At 36.3% G+C, this 21,738-nt stretch overlaps 1 protein-coding gene across 2 annotated transcripts in view; it reads right to left on the bottom strand.

Moving 5' to 3' along the window:
* Positions 1-17,542, bottom strand: part of gpr155a (G protein-coupled receptor 155a) — a 36,808-nt gene extending 19,266 nt beyond the window's left edge. The window contains exons 1-6 of one of the 2 annotated variants that reach the window (XM_005172519.6): positions 17,411-17,542; positions 13,604-14,055; positions 10,587-10,986; positions 7,374-7,542; positions 3,535-3,690; positions 1,417-1,500 (exon numbers count right to left, since the gene is read on the bottom strand). In XM_005172519.6, the coding sequence (XP_005172576.1) occupies positions 1,417-1,500; positions 3,535-3,690; positions 7,374-7,542; positions 10,587-10,986; positions 13,604-14,027 (1,233 nt within the window). In that variant the 5' untranslated portion in view covers positions 14,028-14,055; positions 17,411-17,542. The remainder of the gene's footprint in view (positions 1-1,416; positions 1,501-3,534; positions 3,691-7,373; positions 7,543-10,586; positions 10,987-13,603; positions 14,056-17,410) is intronic. The other variant, XM_009304429.5, reaches the window with a different exon arrangement.
* Between the last annotated feature and the right edge of the window lie 4,196 nt (positions 17,543-21,738).

Here is a 21,738-nt window from a genome sequence, read left to right as displayed (position 1 = left end):
TATGTATAATTTGTATATGTTACTGATTGTTCTATTTATCTTTAAATAAACTACTGTCAAAAACAAAATTTAAACGTTAATTATTTTTTCAAATATAACATTTTTAACAGTATTTCACATCATATTTTTTTCTTTTGGAGAAAGGATTATTTATTTTAGTTTGGCTGGAATAATAACAATAATAATAATAAATTAAATAAATATTGTTTTTCATGTATAAAATTATTAATTTTATAAATATAAAATGAACCTATAAATTATATTTTTTTATAAAATATATATTAATTTACTTTTGCTGCTAATGTCAATATTATCAGCTCCCTTATTATTCAATTTGCTACAGAGACCAGTGTTGTTCCATGACTTTCATAATTAATAAAGTATAATTAACCTAATTAAGCCTTTCAATGTCACTTTAGGCTGAATACTAGTATCCGGCAAATTATCTAGTAAAATTAGTTTATTAGTTATTTTATATATATATATATATATATATATATATATATATATATATATATATATATATATAAATGAGCAATATCACATAAGTAGCAGTGCGATATGGCTGTGGGAGGCGTGTGTTGGCACGAGGCCGCAGGCCCTGATATACAGCCATATCACACTGCTACAAGTGTGATATTGCGTTTATACAACAGTTTGAGGGCATAATTGTATATTTATAAAACAAAATCAAACATGGAGAGTCTCAAAAACCCTTTTGTATGAGGAACTACTTTCTCCTGCCTGGATTCAAATCATAAGCTGACAGTTAAACAGCTGAGCAAGCATCTTTTAAACTTTAGATCTGTAGTGTCTGCTTGTTGCTGGCTGTATGTGGGCGGAGTAAAGGATAAAGAGGCTGTACGGGTGCTGATATAACTTAAATATATCACGGCTATCAGCCAATCAGATTCGAGAACCAGACAGAACTGTTGTATAAATATATATATGTTACTTGCTTTGTTTATTGACTGTTATTGTTCCTTTTGTATGTACTCTGACCTGTTTACCAAGTTACCTTTACATGCACACACACATACACACAGACACACACATACAAAAACACACGCAGCTGCCAGTATCTGACTGTATTGTTGTTGTTTTTGTTATTTTCCTTGTCGTTTCATTTTCTTTGTATTTGTATGATCTCAATTTGTGTGCCTTTTGTATATTCTAATAAAAAAAAGAAAAAAAGAAAGAAAAGAGTTATTAAAACTATTAAGTTTAAAAATGTGTTTAAAACATTTATGAAAAATAATTTAAGAATTACATTAATGTAGTCTTCAACTGTATATTAAAGGGAAAGTGTAGTTGACTGCATTTATAACGAACAGTTTAGTTGTGTTACTCACTAAACGCATAATTATGGTATTAAGTGGAAAAATGACAGCTTCTTCAAATCCCCGGTGAGCTCACCTGCGCCACAAAGAGGTTTATGGTGAAAATATGAGGAATCCTGTGGTATTTTCGGCTCAGTATCATGACTGTGAGACTCCACACCTGCAGACACAGAAACAAAATCAATAGAGAATAACAGGCGATGCCAGAAATTCTTCATGTTGCGGCCTGAGATTTAAATCATTTTAGCAAAGCATGTTTCCAATGTGATATATGTGAAGTTTCAGCTCAAAATACCACACTAATAATGTTTTATATCTCTCTGAAACTGACCCTTTTAGGCTTTGATTTACTTTATCCAGTTCCACAATAGTGCATGTGTTTGGACTGTGGGGGAAACCGTAGCACCCAGAGGAAACCCACGCCAACACGGGGAGAACATGCAAACTCCACACAGAAATGCCAACTGACCCATCTGAATACTTTTGAGTTCAACTGTATAGTTAAATTCCATCCATATAAACTGCAAAAAGTACTGAACCATTCATCATTTCAGAATTCCCACGTCTACGCTGGATTTCCACAGCATGTCCAACAAAACTGGTAATAACCCAGATTTACCTTCATCCTTTAATAATCACCTGCATTACAGTAAGAGGCAACACAAACAACTATTAACAGATTAGACGAACATCAACACACACTGTAGCATTTGTGTTTCTAAGAGGAAGAAGGAGACAAAAACAGTGAAGGAAGGAGAACTGAAATCAGACGTACAGCGATCTGCATAAATGACTACACCTAGGGCTGTCACGAAATCTATTTTTTTGCTGGGCGTTATTCATTGCACCCAAATTAATTGTGATAAATGATATTATTTCCACTTTATAACTCACTAAGGGTGCTTTCACACCTGTGAATTGATTCAGTTGTTCCGAAACAGAGATTACCAATGCTACATTGTTGCTCTTTGCTCTTGGAGCGGTTCGCTTTCACACTGCAAAGTTTCTAATCGAACCAAAAGAGCTAAAACAAGTCACGTGTGAGTAAACTCTCCACACATTGGTCAGGGTGTCAGGGTTTATTTTGCAGAGTCCCGGTCAGCTTTCAGGAGAGGTGGTGGTTTGGTGGTGTTTGACAAGGTGCGCGCAGCGTGTCTGAAGAGTGAGGAGAGATGCGGTGGGGAGGGGTAAGAAGGGTGCGCGACGATGCCTATTTGAGGACCGGGAGGGAGACGCGAGATTACCCGGAGATCATCACTCGTTTGTGGGCATCCGGAGACTCGCGAAACTTCCCGCCACACTCATAATTCTCTCTTCATATAGCCGTATGCCTATTACATATCCATAAAACAGTGTGATATAACCGCGCTCGGATCGGATCGCTTTTTCACTGCAATCGAACCACTCCAGAGTTCGTTTCAATCGAGCCGAGACCACCTCACTCAAGCGATCTCGGAGCGATTGATTTGATCCGACAGCGATTGGCGGTTTCACATATGCCAAACGAACCGCGCTAACTGGACAAACGAGACAGGTTCCGAAACAAAAGTGTAGGTGTGAAAGCACCCTAATAAAAAATGAAAAAGTTTTACAACATAATGGTGTAATAATGAAGGTACACAGTTTCAAACATTTTATTTTTAGAAATATTAAGACATTTGAAATTGGAACATGAAAAAAATATCTTAAAACAAATAAATAATTATAAATAATAGATGTAAACAAAAAAAGTGGAAGAACAAAATAACGTTTAAATCAAAAGACTTTTAAAGCATCTTAGGCGTGCATATATTTGAGAAAAAATATTATATGAGCAATATCACATGAGTAGCAGTGTGATATGGCTGTGTATTGGCACTGGTGGGAGGCGTGCGTTGGCTTGAGGCTGCAGGCTGAGTGTCTTAGTATGCCATCAGTGATGATATACAGCCACATCACACTGCTACGAGTGCGATATTGTGTTTATACAACAGTTTGACGGCATAAATGTGTATATATGAAAATCAAACACGGAGAGTCTCAAACATCTTTTTGTAAACTATTATGTTTAGAAATGTGTTCTCTCTGTTAAACAGAAATTGGGGAAAATATAGTTAAATATATTATTGTAAAGCATCCCACAAAAAATATGAATTTAAAATTAAAAATAATATCTAAAAGATCTTTGTATGTGTGAGTGAAGGAACACACTGACCAGTGCGAAGAGGCTGATAATGCTGATGTCGAAGCTGACGTTCTGCAGAGCAGAGGCCAGCGGAGCTGAATCCATCCACGGGATGGTCAACAACCACGCAGACACGTACATGATGGGGGCGGACAGAAACGTGCTGACCACCATACCTGAGGTCACCTGACACAGAAAAACAGCACAGATGAGATGAAGATGATGGAGAGGCTTTACTTACTTGGAGTTTTGGTCTCTTTTCTAGTCCATCTATCTAAAAACTCTTAAAGTGCACAGGAAATTAAAACTAATCATATGATTATGTTAGAGCACATTGCTAGTTTTGTGGCGAATAATTAATCTGTGTGTGTCATTAAAGGCGTGGTCCAGAATGTAATTTTAAGGCTTGGTTGTGTTTATAAGATGCAAAGCAATGTGTGCTCATATTTCACATGAAGAAAATAAGGTTCTTTTTTCATGAATCTCACTTTGATTATATACAGCTACTCAGCTAACATGAAAACCACTGTCATATTTCCTAGTTCCTCTGAAAGGCCCGGCCTCAAGTGACTCTGATTGGTCATCTATCATAATGTGCTGTGATTCCCGGATCGGCTCCACGTCATGCCTGTACAAGCACGCGCTTTTGTGCTGGGTAAACAGCCAGTCAACCTCATGCCTGCTCTCTACAATAAAATCTGACAAGAGTCTGTAACAAGTGAAAATGAGCTGCGGCTCCTTTAAGAGAGATCGCAGAGAGATAAGTTAAGCGATTTAAGAGAGGTGAGTTAGGCAAGCTCTCCTTTATTTTTTTTTTACTCAACGCATTACATGACGTCTTTCACATATATTCAGAATATGCATGTGTAGGTAATATGAATCATTCACATATCTTTTGCAAGTTCATTATCCGAGATGTAGAACGCAGGAAAAGCTGCCTATAGAAAGAGATACACGTGCTGGTGAAGAGTGTGGGTGTTTACAGCGGTTTGACTGATAAATAGATAAATAAAAAATTAACGTAATTGAATCACACTTTTTTTGTAATTAATCATGATTAATCATGAAACACCGTATTTATTACAGAAATAAAACACAGGCATTAAATGGCGTTTAAATTTCAAAACAATCAATGCCAATAACAAACAAAAATGATTTTTAAATGTTGGATTCTAAGTGGACTACACACACACACACACACACGCACACAACACGTGCAGTACAGCGGACCCGGTGAGTGAGGGATCCCTTCAGATTCATCAACATACACGATCGCGATCATTAAATTTGCTTAAACTACGTGCTCTAAAGTCTGGTTGTATTTTACAAGCAAGGATTCTGACACAGCAACGTGAAACTTATGAAATGTGAGGGCTCATGGACGCAGCTTAAAGGGCCATGAAACCCCCTCGTTTCAGCAGTGTGTTTTCACACCTCTACTTTGTAAAAAGTCAGAAAAGTGGGCGTGTCCAGCTCTGTTTAGGGGGGAGTGTCGGAGGAAGAAAAGCGGCAAGGTATGGGAGTGTCTATTTGGGCGCACTGAATTTCAGAGTCAAAACACACAACCACAGCGGACAATGTGACTGTGTTTACATGGACATCTGTAGTCAAATTATTTGCCAAATTATTAAATGGTGGACTTTAACTGCAGTTTGGCTTTTTCATTCAGGGAATTCATTAATGTCCCTCGCGACAAACGAGATATTTGATTCGAGGAACAGCTCTAAGCGTGTATTTTTCATGCAATGTTTGATACCGCACGGCGAATGAGAGAAAAAAAACTCAGCATTTCCCGGAAACTTAGATGCACACGGCAGGTAGCGTCAGAAAGCCGCGTGTGTTATTCCGGTCACAAAATCCAACACGAGGTTATAGTTTGGTTGTAACTGTTAGTGCTAACTATTGCACTCGGTGCAATAGTTTGCTTGATACGAATAAAATACGAACTGAATAAACAAAGAGCACTGGTCGCTCACTTACCAAATCTGTAGAGACAGGACAATCACCAGCAACTAGAGCCGCGTCTTTATTAAGAGGAGACTACAAGCGAATCCGGATCTCAGCGTTTGCAGATGAGAACAGCTCTCAGGTAAACAATAATCCTCCTTAGACACGTAAGTTATTGTTGTCGAGCGTCGTGTACACTGTAATCCACGCGCGAGTCTGCGCTCTCACAGAGAGAAAATAAAAACGAAACTTAACTGCAGCAAACTATAAAAGCAACACTTCACGCTTGTTTTGCCAACACAACGTGGCGTCTCTGTCGTCTAAACACTGTGACAGTAATGAATATTAATGAAGTTGCACAATAGAGCGCGCTGATTGGTTTGTACCAAGCCTTACTCATGCATTAATGCATCACACTGTAAGACGTAATAAGACACACTCTGGCACAGACGTCCAGTCTGCACGCTGGAATACACGCTATTATGTCATGACCGTGACGCAGCTTCAAAAATTCGTTTCAAACAGGAAGTACGAATTTGCTTGAAATAACGCAAAAACAACCAATTTACACTTTTTAGTGAAATATAGGTGTCCTAATAGTCTTTTTAGCAGTGTGGGACACATATACGACTGTCAACAGCTCAAAAAATGTGTTTTGGTGTTTTGTGACCCTTTAAAGGCAGAGAATAGGGCTGTATTTGACAGCTTGCGACTTCATCTGCCATTTTCACTGAGTACATTTATATGGACACCAATACTCTGCTTCTATCATTAAGATAATACTGATTAAGAGTCGACCACGTAAACAGCAATTTTTGATTACCTTAAAGGACCAGCCGAGTCACGAAATGCTGAGGTTTCTTTCCATATGCCATGCGGTATCAAATTCCATTAAAACATCCTGAATGAAAATCTGCTGAATGAGAGTGAACTGCTGAACTACAGTTAAAGTCTAAAGATTCAAAATGAAACACCTGCATGTAACTCTGGAGGAAACGCCTGGTGATGCCACGTTAATTGTTTTATACTGAAACTTTCCTTCTAAAAGCGAGGCCTTGGTCTTATCCAAATTTCTTTGCGTGTTAAACACACGCAGGGCCGGGGCAAACTAAACTGGCGCTCTAGGCAAACGGCAATCACGCTGCCCTCAACCTGAAAGTGAAAAAGAAAGTGACCGGTTTGCTCATGAAAGCGAGGGCCATGAGGGAGAGGGTGGGTGTAGCTGATGAAAGTGAAGACCTGGGGGTTCGCTCACTATTCTGCTGCCCAAGGCAGCCGCCTAGGTCGCCTCTATGCACACACCATCTCTGAACACATGTCGGCCACAACAGGAAATAAAAAAACACCTGCAATTGCGTCATTTTTTTAACACGTTGAATATTTTAAATTAACCAAATGCGTTAACACGCTAATTTTGACAGCCCTAACAAATATGAATTTGTAGCTAATTTGTTAGCAGTGCCAAACAGCATTTCCCGTCGTTTACATCTTTGCTACAGCATACCTTTAACGCTAGACACTGTACATGTCATGATCAATTTTAACAAATAAAAACACTTACAGGTCGTGGCTCAGAGTACATAGCTTCTGCTCCTTCTCTGAGGAGATTTTAACCGAATCCAGCCCTGATGATGATGGCCCTGCTGTGCAGTGTGTGTGAGCGCGGTAAAAGTATCTTTGTGATCTCACTGGTCCTGAAGTATTTTTTGTAGTCCCCAAAATTTGTTCATTCTAGGCTTTGCTAAGCTAACTCTGTAAAAGCCAAGTCTCCCTTTGCATTGAGCATTTTACATTCAGAGATGCTGTTTATGTTCACACAGCAACAATACACATCAACTAAAGTTTAAAATATAAAATCGTGGTGGACCACCCCTTTAATACAAGTGTTACTGTGCAAAAACACATCTAAACAAGATACATACCACCTCCAGCTCCATGTTGTAATGAGCTGCATAAATGGCCACACTGGGTGCGGTGGGAAAGACTCCGTACAGAAAGGCGTAGTTTGACAGACTGGTGTGGTTCAGCGTACTTCTGTTTGTATTGTCCAAAACTTCCACCATCCCTCTGCAGATCAGAGGCATCATCAGCCTAAAGAGACCACGGAGAGAAAACACAAAAACATTAACATTAAGCACAGAATGTTTGGTCATCAACAGTGTGTTGGGTAATGCATTACAAGTATGTAATCAGAATACTTTTTTCAAGTAACTAGTAAAGTAATTCATAACTTTTTAATTTCCAAAGAAAAAAAAAAGACTTCCAAAATTAAAAAGGAATAAATAAATAAAATAAAACAAAAAAACAGTTACTCTGATTTAGGGGTGTCAAAATTAATAGTTTTTTCAATGCACCGCGATGCAGACGCGGACAATTAGGTATCGGTTCAGTAATAATCATAACCGGTTAATACTGACGTCATTTACCTCATATGCGCTCTGTCGCGAGAGAGACGATCACGAGTATTTACAACGCTCTAACTACTTAATACTCATGAACTGTGCACAATTTCACTGTGTGTGTTTGAGAATGAAAGTAGCCTACCCCATCTCTCTCTTTCTCTCTCTCTCTCGCTCTCGCTTTGTCTCTGTCTCTCTCTCTTTCTCACACACACACACACACACACACACACACACAGTGGCCCATTTGACCTGCTGGCGTGACTTTTCTTTTTCTCTCGACTGTTTTACAGCGTTACTTTTGGATACAGAAACGAGCGCATGTCTGCAGAGTTTTCTCCACCGTGTCTATCATAGATCAGCTGTGAGATCGCCGCTGCCGCCTGCCGCTTATCATTCATCTGAAAAGCGCAGCACGCAAGAGCCAATCGCAACCGTTTTTGTTGAGGGTGTAACCAAACAAAGGGGTGTAATAGAACTAGACAAGGATCAGATATTGAGCTGGATATTTATATTTGTTTATATTATTTGCTAAATGCTCGTTTTTTTAAAAAGTTACAGTTTATATATCTGACTGTTTGTATTAAATGACACAATTGTATTACAAATAATAGCCTATATAAATATAAATATATCCATACATTTTAATACAAGAGCTGCTGCTGTGAAGAAAATATAAAAGCATCGTCAATGCACCGTAATGCACCGAAATATCGAATTGAACCGAATCGATGGCATGATAATCATAACCGAACCGAACCGTGAGACTAGTGTAGGTTCACAGCTCTACTCTGATTTCCCAATTACTGATTGACAGCTCTTCTGTTGCCATGTTGAGAGAAACAAGTTCAAAAAAAGTTTTAATAGATTTTACATACAGCCACTGTTGCGGAATTCTTTGTGTCTTGATGAATTTCTGATGAATGCATTACTCTCATTTTTATGCTTATTTGAGTGATTTCAGTATTATTATTATTATTATCTATTGTATTATTACACATACCTGCAGCATTATCATCACGTATGAGTGCTTTGGTAAATGAAAAAGTAATTCCGTGTAAATGCAGTCAGAGATGAGAAGATAAATTAGAACAGCAGCATTAATGTCACAATGAAGGTAGATTTATGGATGCAAGGCCATAAGGACACCTGCGTTCGGTTCTGTAACTCATGATAAGGCACCTGCACATGGGCCCACACTCATTTGTGATGACATCTAAAAAATATGAGTACCCGTGAACTTCAGCTGAACTTACAGTTGACAGCTCAGTGGACAGTGAACAAGATATATTGTTGAGCATTGTTTTTTGGCATCGCTTTTGAAACAGGAAGGAAAGGCCTTAACTGGACATGGGTAAGACCCCGGCGGGCACCTGAGAGATCCTATTAGCGGAGAAGTTGATGGAGGTGTATAATGTTTAAATTTGGGTGGAGTATTAAGACACAGAAATGTATTTAAACAGTCTATGCCTATGTTCGGCAGACACTCGAATGACCTGTCTCTGTTGTTACTGATGCTGTAACAATAAACTGCTTTGCCTAAAGACTTTGCAGATCTCAGACTTTGTCATTTTTTGAAAAGTTTCACTTAGAGACTTAGATTATTTTGCAGACCAGAATCTTTTTTCCACAACACTACAAAACAAAACAAGTCGGGATAGTATGGAAAACAAAAATAAAAAAGTAGTCATTTCTACATTTACTTTGACTTGTATTTCATTGCAGACAATACAACAAACATTATTTAATGTGTTCCTAGTAGGCTTGGGCGGTAATACGGTAATATGTTATACCGCGGGATGTAAAAATAATATCAGATTCAATACCGTTTTACCATCATAAAAACAATGCACTTATATAGGAGACAAGTATTAAATTCTAAATTAAAAAAATACAAATAAAAATATTAAATATTATTTATTAAATGCCTACAAATGCGTATGCGTGATTGTCATCATGGGACGGTGTGGAGGATAAAGAGAGAGGTGAAGTAAGATGGCGAGTCGCGCACCAAGTGACCTGGTCTCGAAAAAAAACCCCAACCTCTGCAGTTTGGCAGTATTTCGGGTTACAACCAAACGAGAAGGGAGACGTGGTAAATACGAACTAGAGGTCTGCATTCCCGCTGCTGTACCACGGGAGCCACGGGACCCAACCAACTGTCTTACCGTGGGGGAGTGGTTGGTTACTCTGGTGTAATTTGAACGGGAGCGGGCGCGCGGCCTAACAATATCACTCCCGAGCAACTGCGCATCCGCATATACGGTATTCAGTTTATGAATGGTTTAGGCCCAAGCCAACAGTGGTGACGCTGTCTGAGCTTTACATCATTTTACTTTATTATGCACGGTAATACCGTATACTGAAGTGAAATAGGGAGGAGGTTTGAAAGTATTTGGATACAGCGCAAGCCTAGTTCCTAGTGATTTTTATTTATTTATTTTTTCAAAATAAAGACACATTCCAATTTTGGTTCTGGCAACAGTGACAGGAGCAGTTTATGGCTAGTAATCATATAAATTGGAAAAAACGATGATGTGATTTGTAACAGGTGATGTCAACAGGTCAGGGGATTGTAATTATGATTTGGTACAAAAGCAGCATCAAAGAAAGGTCTAGTCCTTAAGGAGCAGAGATGGGCTGTGGATCACCAGTTTGCCAACAAATTAATGAGAAAATGATCAAAATGTTCAAAAACAATGTTCCTCAAAGAAAGAGAAGAAATGACCGACTCACAGTTTGGCTGTAATAAGAAGAATCAGTGCCACAACAGTAGTGCGGGTCAGTTTTTTCAGCTGGCCCACCATGGACAGCCCCAAATAAAACAGCGCTGCACCTCCAAACGAGTTGGCCAGACCATCTACAAACTGCTCCATGAAGGCGGGGATTTTTTGGCACAGCAGGAAGTGGGACACGAGCCCGATCATCACCATGAAGACGATGGGGTTCTTGAACACCTGCAGGACCACCAGACCCAGCACGTGCAGTTTGCTCTGCTGGCTGGGTTCTCCGTTTTTCCTCCGCTGAACCTCACAGAACATGAAGCCCAGTGGGTTTAAGACCATGAGGGAGACTGGAGCCACCAGGTAGATGTACTGCAGGTACTCGGGGTGTGTGCTGCGGTATAACGCCTCCACTGTGGAAAAACAAGAAGAGAATTTTTAACACAGTTATTAAGAGAATAGTCAACAAAAAAAGATAAAAAAAATTCTGCCATCAGTGAAATGCATCTTTCTTTCTTTCTTTCTTTTCTTTCTTTTTAGATTTTTCTTTTTTTTATTATTTCTAATCTGACTTTTTTTCTTTCTTTTATCTTTTCTTATATTCTCTTTTTTCTTTTCATTCTTTCTATTCTTTCTTTTACTTTCTATTCTTTATTTCTCTTTCTATTCTCTTACTTTTTCTTTCTCTTTTTTTCTTCTCGTTCTTTCTATTCTATTTTTTCTTTTTTCTTTCTATTCTTTTTCTATTCATTCTTTTCTTTTTTTATTTTCCTTTCTATTCGTTCTTACTTTTTTTCTTATTCTTTCTTACATTCTTTTTTCTTTCTTTTACTTTCTTTCTCATTTTTCTTTCTATTTTCTTTTCTTTCTATTTATTCTTGTTTCTTTTTTCTTTCTATTGTTTCTTTTATTTCTATTCTTTCCTTTCTATTCATTCTTTTTCTTGCTTACTCTTTTTCTTTTTTCTTTCTATTTATTCTTAAATTCTCTTTTTTCTTTTCTTTCACACTTTTTTTCTTTCTTTCTTTCTCTTTCTTTCTTTCTTTCTTTCTTTCTTTCTTTCTATTCATTCTTACATTTTTTCTTTCTATTGTTTCTTACTTTTTTCTATTTATTCTTAACTTTTCTTTCTTTCTATTGTTTCTTTCTTTCCCTTTTCCTTCCTTTTTCTTTCTTTTCTTTTTCTGTTTTCTTTCTTTTTTCTTAATTGTCTTTTTTTCTATTCTTTTTTTCTGTTCTTTTTATTTTTTTCTTTCTTTCTCTTTCTTACTTTTTTTCTTTCTCTTTTCAAATTTTTCTTTCTTTTATTCTTCCTTTCTTTTTTATATTTTTCTTTGTCTTTCTTTCTATTCTCTCACTTTTCTATACTTTCTTTTCTTTCAAAAGCGATACAAAAAAAAATCTGTTTCTAAACTTCACCTTTGTTCCGAAGCCACATCACTATTTCCTTCTTTACAAAAGTAGACATTCAGCACAACGTCAGAGGTGATCTTTTATGTAAACTGACATTTTATAAACTTTGTTTTTTGTCTTTATAGTCCGCATGAACCAGAAGCCGCATCCATTTTTTTTTTTTGTGATGCAGTTCCGAGAGAAACTGAATATTAAATGAGAAAACAGTGGGCGTGGCTTGTTTTTTTTTCTACTGTGAGCTGATTGGATGTAGTAAAGTAGGCATTTCATTCAGAAAGGTCGGGAAAACAGCCTAACAGACTCCTCATGCTCACCATTTCTGTTTGTTGTCAAAACTGACAGCTAACACAAACAGGAAGTGCATTTTCAGATTCAATTCTAGATTATAAGGGCAAACGTTTGTTTTTTTCTTAATGACTACACAGATGAATTGTTCACCACAAAGCTAGCAAAGTGAGATAACAAAATCAATATGGTTTTGATTTCATGTGTACTTTAAGTCATGTTTAAATATGAACAATGCTGCATTTGATTTTATTACACAAAAACAAACCGGTTGACATTCATGAAAAGATTTCCTGGAGCAAAAGGAGGAAGATAATTCGAGTCTAGACGGTAGTTGGCTGATGATAGAAACAAAAAGGTAAATTCCCTCTCTTTGGGACTTTCAGGATTGAAATGGTATGTGGCAAATATCTAAAACATGTAAAAGGAAAACTCCCTCTCTTTAGGTCTTTTAGTAAAGTTTCTTATATTTTTAGTTCCGTAAGACATTTTAAAGGGATAGTTCACACAAAAATGAAAACTTTCTCCTCATTTACGTGGTTTTAAACCGAGTTTCTTTCTTGCTTTGAACAAATAAGGAGATATTTGGAGGAATGCTGGATATCTGTAAACACTGACTTCCGATGAAGCCACCGATTGACTTCCAATGATGCAGGCTGCCTGTGTGCAGATAAAATCGTTTTAAGATATTTTTTTTTACATACGTCAATTAGACTTTTAAATATGTAATATTTGTCTTGACTGTGGGGGAAACCGGAGCACCCAGAGGAAACCCACAAGAACGCAGGGAGAACATGCAAACTCCACACAGAAACGCCAACTGAGCCGAGGTTCGAACCTGCGACCCAGTGACCTTTTTGCTGTGAGGCGAACGTGCTACCCACTGCGCCACCGTTATTTTATTATATATTTTTGAAATACATGCATTTTAAATTACTTAAAATTACTAATATTATTAAAGTACTAATAAATATTTTAAAATAATGTTATTATTTAACTATTCATTTAAATATTAATAATAATAAATTATTGATGTATTTAATAATTAAATAATTTTATTTAAATAAAGAAAGGCATTGTCATTTTTGCAGATTACATTTCAAAATAAATTTTGCTCCTAATATGCTTGCTTTCCATATGCACTGTAAAAAATGATGAGCTCCACACAATTGATTTGTGTTGGGACAACATAAAGGAATTAAGTTAATCAAGCTTAAGTTAATTAAGTTGTCCCAAACAAGACTCAAAATATAGTGTCATTTCAACTCGTTTTAAATAAGTCATTTGAACAAACAGCAAACATCATTTCTTTAAGTGTACTTTTCTACTCACCAATAGGGAATCCAAGAGCAAAGTCATTACTCTGCGTTGCAAAAATGGGGAACAGGCCAGCTTTGGAGTAACGGCTCTCTCGATTCCCCACCAAGAGCGTTAATACACATACGAAAAAGAAAACGGTCACTTTGGCCACCAGGATACTAAAGAAAAAGGGCCAGATCACGTCCCCAAAGTCCAGCAACACCATGTTTTTGAAAAGCAGAGCCGGAAGAGCAAACTTGGACACAAAACTGCCCAGTCCTTTAGCTTGAGTCGCCAGGATGATGTTGGTGCGTCCCGCCACATATCCGCAGAGAATTATCCCGAAACATTCGAGCAGGGCCGGGAGGAGTTTGTCGATGGACATGCTAGGCGGGACGGTCGGAGCGCCAGATTCATCCCTGCTGGAGACGGAGACGTTCCCCAACAGATCCTCCATCCTGAGCTTTACTGCAATCAGGAAGTAACTAAATATGAAGGGTAAAAGCAGAAAAAAGTAGTATTCGACTTTATGTTAGGACACACTCATATGAGTTTTGTTAATATGAGTCAATTTGTAGTTTAAAATTCTTCGCACTCAAGTTACATTTTTTTACATACTTTTTAAGTGATGCTAAATGATTTCACATGTCTTTATTTTCACTTCACTCAGTTTGGGTGGAATACAGTGGTGTGAAAAAGTATTTCATTTCTCAAATATTTCCAACTTGCCTCAGTTACAGTGAGTGTACATGTGTTTATAGAGACTGGGCAAAAATAGTTTGCATGGCAGAGTTCCAATCAAAACAGCATCAGGTACAAAGTCAGCTATGCTAATTAACGTAAGTATTATTGACTAGCATACTATGAGGAGAAAATATATCGTAAGATGAAGGAGGAGGCATTGAAAATGAATCCAAAGAATGTTGATGAACTCTGGGAGTCCTGCAAGAACTCTTTCTTCACCATTCCAGATGACTTTATTAATCAGTGATTTGAGTCAGTGCAGAGATGTATGGATGCAGTCCTCCAAGCTCATGATGGAGTCAGACACAATATTCATTCTGTCTCCACTGCAGCAGGACTTTATATTCTATACTGGACATTATTTCTGTTAAGTGATGAGACTTTAGTCTAAGCAAAGTCAGACCTTACTGTCCTAATGAAATCATTCAAAATTGTTTTTTATTTGGGAAAATAAGCGTCATCTAGAGGCCTTTGCCTTTCATATAATCCACTTCTGACATCGAATGACCAACTAGAAGTCAAGCTATTATTTGTTGTTCCCAAACCTTGGATAGGCGAAAAGACTTTTGTCAGGTAGTGTAGTATGGTTTAAAAAAAACATAGTATTTAATTTATATTTTGCTAATATGTTTCATATAAGAGCAGAAGGTAGTTACTGGACGATTAATTACATGTAACGTACCAAATATTCATAATACTTTCTGAAACTGTAGGTTGTACAAGTAAACAACACCATATAAGTATACAGTAGTCAAAATTTGAAGTGATTTGAACTGAAATTGAAGTTGGTTTTATTTTCGCACATTCAGACTTTTATCTCTATAATAACATTTTAAAAAGTATTATTTGCCCACCGATTGCTTTTAACCCTGATTTTCCAATATCTTTCCAAAATATTGTTTTTTCAAATTGATCCAAATCAGGGATTAAAAATTATCGTGCCTCTTCACAGACAGCACACTTAAATCCTTCCAAAAAATTTCAAATCAATATGATATACCACAATCCAATTTTTTCAAATACCTTCAGCTGCGTCATTTTATTAAATCTTTGTCCGATAAGGGTAAACTGAGATTTTAACTTGTAGCCATAGAGCAAATTGTAACAAACAGTATTGCCAAAGGGCTAATATCCACAATATCTGTCTAACTTCAATATCTGAGAGTTTGAAGTGTGTGTGGGAAAAAGATTTGGGTCACGAAATTGAAGATACAGATTTTGTTCTGAAATATGTAAAAACTTGTATTCTAAATGTACTTCACTGGGTGTTCATGAGCTCAATTATAAATTCATTAACAGAGTTTATCCAACACCCTTGCATCTGACAAAGATTTATAGAAACTCCTCTGATCTTTGTTTTCACTGCAAAAAAAGGCAGAGGAACATTCCTTCATTGTTTCTGGTATTGTGACAAAATCATCTCTTTTTGGAAGAAAGTACATCATTTTCTACAAGGACTCGTTCAGATAAAATTCAGTTTTTCTCTAGAATTGTATTTGTTGTATGATGGAGTAGAGAATGTGTTGGATCCCCACACCAAACACCTGTTCTTAATTTTGGTCTATCTGGCAAAGAAATGTACTTTTATTGTGGTCATCTCCTCCGGTGCCTTCCTTTAAAATGTGGTTGTCTCAAGTATGTGCGTAATTTCCACTTGAGAAACTCACTTATGATATACATCAAAAGTCAGATGTCTTCTGGCAGCTATGGACACCTTTTTGGCATTACATCAATAATTTCTCCTGATTTTCTACTCTATGATATATATGAACAATTTTACACGAGTAGCAGTGTGATATGGCTGTATATCGGCACTGGGGGGTGGCGTGTGTTGACATGAGGCCGCAGGCAGAGTGCCTTAGTGCCCCCACCAGTGCCGATATACAGCCATATCACACTGCTACGAGTGGGATATTGCGTTTATACAACAGTTTGACAGCATAATTGTGTATATAAAAACAAAATCAAACATGGAGAGTCTCAAAAAGCCTTTTGTATGAGGAACTACTTTCTTCCGGATTCAAATCATAAGCTGACAGTTAAACAGTTGAGCAAGCATCTTTTAAACTTCAGACGTGTAGTGTCTGCTTTTTGCTGGCTGTATGTAGGCGGATTAATACACAAAGGGTAAAGAGGCTGTAGGAGTTCTGATATTGCAGAATATCGCACGGCTATCAGCCAATCAGATTTGAGAACCAGAGAGAACTGTTGTGTGTGTGTGTGTGTGTGTGTGTGTGTGTATATATATATATATATATATATATATATATATATATATATATATATATATATATATATATATATATATATATATATATATATATACACACACACACACATATATACATATATATATATATATATGTGTGTGTGTGTGTTTGTGTTTATATATATATGCTGACTGTATTACCATGTTTACTTGTTTGTATATGTCCCCTTTTTATTTTTATTTTTTTTTACTTTCCCACTGTATGATTGATACTGTATTTGTATGTGCTGCTGTATCAAAAAAACCGACGACTAATTAAAAAAAAAAAAAAAAAGTATTATTTGCCAATCCTAAAGAGTGAAATGACTAACAGCCAATGGCTATCAAAATACAACACTGTTCAACGGTGCTAATGTTGTTTTGAAGCCATATTTACACGGAATTTCAGTCTGAATATTCAAAGTACCAAGGTAAACAATATATGTCACAAGTTGTCAACCGAATGTGCGAATAAAAGACCAACTTCACCTCAATGAATCATATTAGCAGCCAATGACCATCAAAGTACAACTTTTCAGTCAATAAATAGTGCTAATGTTGTTTTAAAGCCATACACGCAATTTCAGACCGAATATTTAAAGTACATTACTTAATGGGAACATTCACAAATTTTAACTGTTAGAAAATAAACGAATGTGCGAGTATAAAACCAACTTTACCTCAGTCACTTCGAGGGTTGACTACTGTAACGTTAATGCGTTTCCTATTAGCATGGTGTGTGTATTTACATTATTAGCAAAGTAAAATGTAGCATGTGAAAGGGCTGAATCTCTGAACACCTGCTGTCCTGAGATCAGCGTGTCGTGTTGAGTTGTTGACAGACTCACCGGATCAGCTGATTCTGGGGTAAATCCGATCGGGGAAACACAGTAACACACTTTCAGTCATGTTGTCTCCTCTCAGATCCACAACTGCTCTTCCGCATCGGCTTTCCTCTGTTTGTGTGTGACTGTGTGTGTGGGGGGGGCTGTAGCATGTGTCTTCTTATCTGAAAACGCGCACACACACACACACACACACTGCTGCGGTGAAGCAACCATTACGAAAAGAACTTCAGCGCGCCAATAGAAACGCGAAGACAGTGCGCATGCGCATGTTTTTTTTCACGTGGTCCGTTTCATTATTATTTTATCAAATTAAACAAAAGCAAATGTATACATATATACATCTTTAACAGTACATACAAATACAACAAAATAAATAAATAAATACAAATTATTCAAGTATATAAAGTGCCTGTATATAGTCTTATACAATACTCAAAAGGATTGAGCAACGTAGCTACACAAAGCATGTCCAAAATATATCAAGTTTACTTTTCAAATAACTTAACTTTTTAGCCACTATGACTGTATCTTTGTATTTCTTTCTATTAATCCGTTGAAAAGAGTCCAAATCATGTGGTACTTTGAATAAACACAAAACAGACTAAATATTGCAAAATAAAAGTACTTTATCATCATTGGAAAAGAGCCTGGTTAAACCCCCTAAAATACTCTATTTACAATAAAATTAACGAATTAAAGAAAATAAAGAATTAAAGAAAAATTAAAGAGCAGTTTACCCAGTAAAATCGTTATTATCAAAATGCATTGAGGTGGACATGGTTTCTGTAATGCAGATAAAGAGAGCCGCCATTTGTCATTTATATTTTGAATGTTTTTTGATCAAATAGAATATATATTTAAAAGCGAGAAAGCTTAGCTATTATTTTACATAAACAGATATAATGTTTATTATGAAAACAAATCCAACAAAAGTCTTGAATATTGTTATTTTATTGGCAAAATTTCACATCCCACATTAGTATTTTTTCTGTACAGATTCAGATTTTTTTTTAATTTCTACTGTGAAATTCTTGTCGAGCAAAACAAAAAATATTGTTGAGATATGTATTATTAATGTAATCTATTATTATATATTTTTTTATTCTCCCGATAACATCATTGCAAAACATCATTGGATGTAAATAAAAGTGTCTTACATTATGCTTTGTGAATTACATTTTTTAAATTAATTTGTTTGTTTTTTACTATTATTTCATTATTTTTTATGTTCATCTTTTATATTGTATTGTTCATATGTTCCTGATGAATTGTGCAATAAAAAATATCAATTAGGCTAATAATTTACTTTAATAAAAATGGCAACTTTCGATTATACGTTTATAACCTTTCGATTTTATACATTGTATATTAATTCTGGAAATCTAGACAACTTATTAACTTGACGGCTTACAAAACGTCCGAGGTGGTGGTTGTACTGTGTTGTAATGACCGATAGAGGGAGGCATTTCTGTCTAAATAATAACGAATGATGCAGAACTTCTCATTTGACCCTGATGAACTGATAACATCCGAAATCTTTTGCGAGTCGTTTTGTTTATTAATTTGCAGAATATGATTTATTGATATCAACAACTCATCTCTTGATATCCAGAATGCTGATTGTCAATATCAATAACATCAGTCCTGATAGAGCGGCACGGTGGCACTGTCGCCTCACAGAAAGAAGGTCACTGGTTCAAGCCCCAGCTAGATCAGTTGGCATTTTTGTGTGGAGTTTGCATGTTCTCCCCGAGTTTGAGTGGGTTTCCTTGCTTTGTGAGTGTGTTTCGTTGTAAGTGTATGGGTGTGGGTTGGGGCTGGAGGGGCAACCGCTTTGTAAAACAAATGTTAAATGAGTTGGTGGTTCATTCCACTGTGGCCACAGAATAATCATTAATGCTGATTAATAAAGGGACTAACCCGAGGGGAAAATTAATGAACTAATTATTGAACTAATTCCTGATATCAACAATCAAAGCCTTAATCTAAGAAATTACATTTGCACTAATAAAAATAAATAGTACTTGATATGTATAGTTGTATTTTCACTAGTTAAATCACCATAAGTAAGTCACTATTTCTAAATTAATTTTATTTAATACACCCAGAACTCATTAAGAAAATAAGCTCAACCCTATTAGACCATGCACCGAGGCAGAGATCATATTTTTCCATCCTTAAATGAGCAAAAGTGGATATAGACACACCCTTAATACTTTTCCGCCTAGATCATTAAAACAGAGCCTTTAGATTACAAGGGAAAACAGTTTGCTTTTCTTAATGACATGCACAGATGAATTGTTCAGCTCAAAACTAGCAGTGTGAGCCAACAAAATCAATACGGTTAAATTTGATTTCATGAGTACTTTAACGAGGCCTAATTTACTGAAATCATATGACCTTGCCGTTTGAGGTCGGCCTACACCAGACTTTCAGTAATTTGTCAGGCAGAAGTTAGCATCATTTAGCGGTGTACACTTCCTCACAGCTTTAATGTCACAGGTCTGTCCCAATTTACTTTATTTTTTTAACTCACATGTAGCATTTACACTTGACCACTTCTTCTTATATGACGTGTTTCCTGTATTCGATACAAGTAGGTGTGAAGACTGCATGTGTCAACTGAAAAAAAAACAACATTTTCATAAAGGCTGCAGCATTGTTGATTAACTCTACTGGTTTTTGCAATCTTTGTTGCACTATACCTGAAAAAATACTATAATAAATATTACCGTATTATTGAACGACAATCTACTTTAATTTGTTGTGCTAATTCTGTAATTTCTGATACAACAACTATTGTAATATTGACAAATTATCCAATACTGTAGTTTTCGGCAAGGGTTTATAACACACTCCAATACATCACAGTTCATAGTAGTGAAAACTAACAGAAGTTCAATTCTGTTGAAGAACGGTTCCAGAAAGCAGGTAAGACAAAAACATAAGGCAAAAAATAAACAAGTAAATACCAGGGTGAGATGTTGTAAAATTGTAAAAAAATGTGGTCAACACTGCCAACACTGTCGGCTGGGTTCAGGAAAGGAGGAGAGTGGGTCAGTAATAGGTCAGTTAGTCGGTCAGTCGACAGCAGCCTCTAGTGAATTTACACGAGAACAGCAGGCGCGAATGGCACTCGTGAGAGAAACTTGAGATCTGAAAAAGCATAAACAGTGGCCTCTGGTAGATTCACGAAAACAAACAAACGGAGCTCCTGGGACGTATTTGATGCTCTCCAGAAATGTATATAGGGGTACGTAACCAACATGAACCTGCATTGCTTTATTGCAAGGCGTCCTTCTTATGTTGCATGCATTTACTGTACTAATTAAACTTGACTATGCATGATTGCATGGTACTAACCATAACCATAAAGAGCCTATAGCATGTCAATAATCAATATTTATCAGTAGAATAGTTTCACTGTAACCTTGAAATAAAGTGTAAACTTTTTTTTTAAGTCTAAATAATGTTGAAGTTATGTATCTAATGCTATTTTGTATATTTATATAATTTATAGCATACTTATATTATGTATATAGTCATTTTGGTGTTTTGTTTTTTGGATGTTTATGCAATTTTAAGGGAAACAAGATAACACAGTGTAGTTTCAACATTGTTCTTCAGATATTCTCCAGTAAAACTGTTAAAATAGCTTCTACATAAAATATAAAATGCTATTATATAAGGCCTCGGGAAACACATCAATGACCTTTTGGCTTTCATCAGTGTTCATGTTTGTCCTTTTATAATTAGTAGGCCACGGTAAAGGGTACACATCACATTTTTTTGTGGTTTATCTGAAGCTAAAAATAATGCTGGGTTGTTTTACTTAAATGTTGGCTCAAATATGGACAAACAATGCTGGGTTCGATTTTTCAATTAAATTTGAATGACACTGATTAACGTTGGGTTAATTTGGTTAATGTTGGGTTAACAGTATTTTAGTCTTCTATGTAAAACTTCAAAGGAAAGTTTTTGGAGAGCGTTATTTGAACATTTTGTACATTTAACACTTTGCAACTTTCACATTTATATTCAGCCCGTGTCATAACTACACGAAATTTGAGATCTAAAAAAGCGTACACTGCAGTCTCTGGTGGATTCGCCAAAAATGTATGTATATATATATATATGTATATGTAATATGTATGTAGGGGTACGTAATCAGAGTGAGTTGTTTATTTCTGTGATGTTGCGGCAAAACAACGGCATAAACTACAAAGACAATGATCACAATGGCCCCACAGTATATGCCTAAGCAATCTAATAGGACTTTTAATTTGCCAGTAACCTGGGTAAAGCGCTTCTGGTGAACTGTATGTCAA

Source organism: Danio rerio, chromosome 9 (assembly GCF_049306965.1).
Source record: "Danio rerio strain Tuebingen ecotype United States chromosome 9, GRCz12tu, whole genome shotgun sequence".
NCBI lineage: Eukaryota > Metazoa > Chordata > Actinopteri > Cypriniformes > Danionidae > Danio > Danio rerio.
The sequence above is the reverse complement of the archived record's forward strand: the minus strand, read 5'-3'. Positions and strand labels throughout refer to the sequence as shown.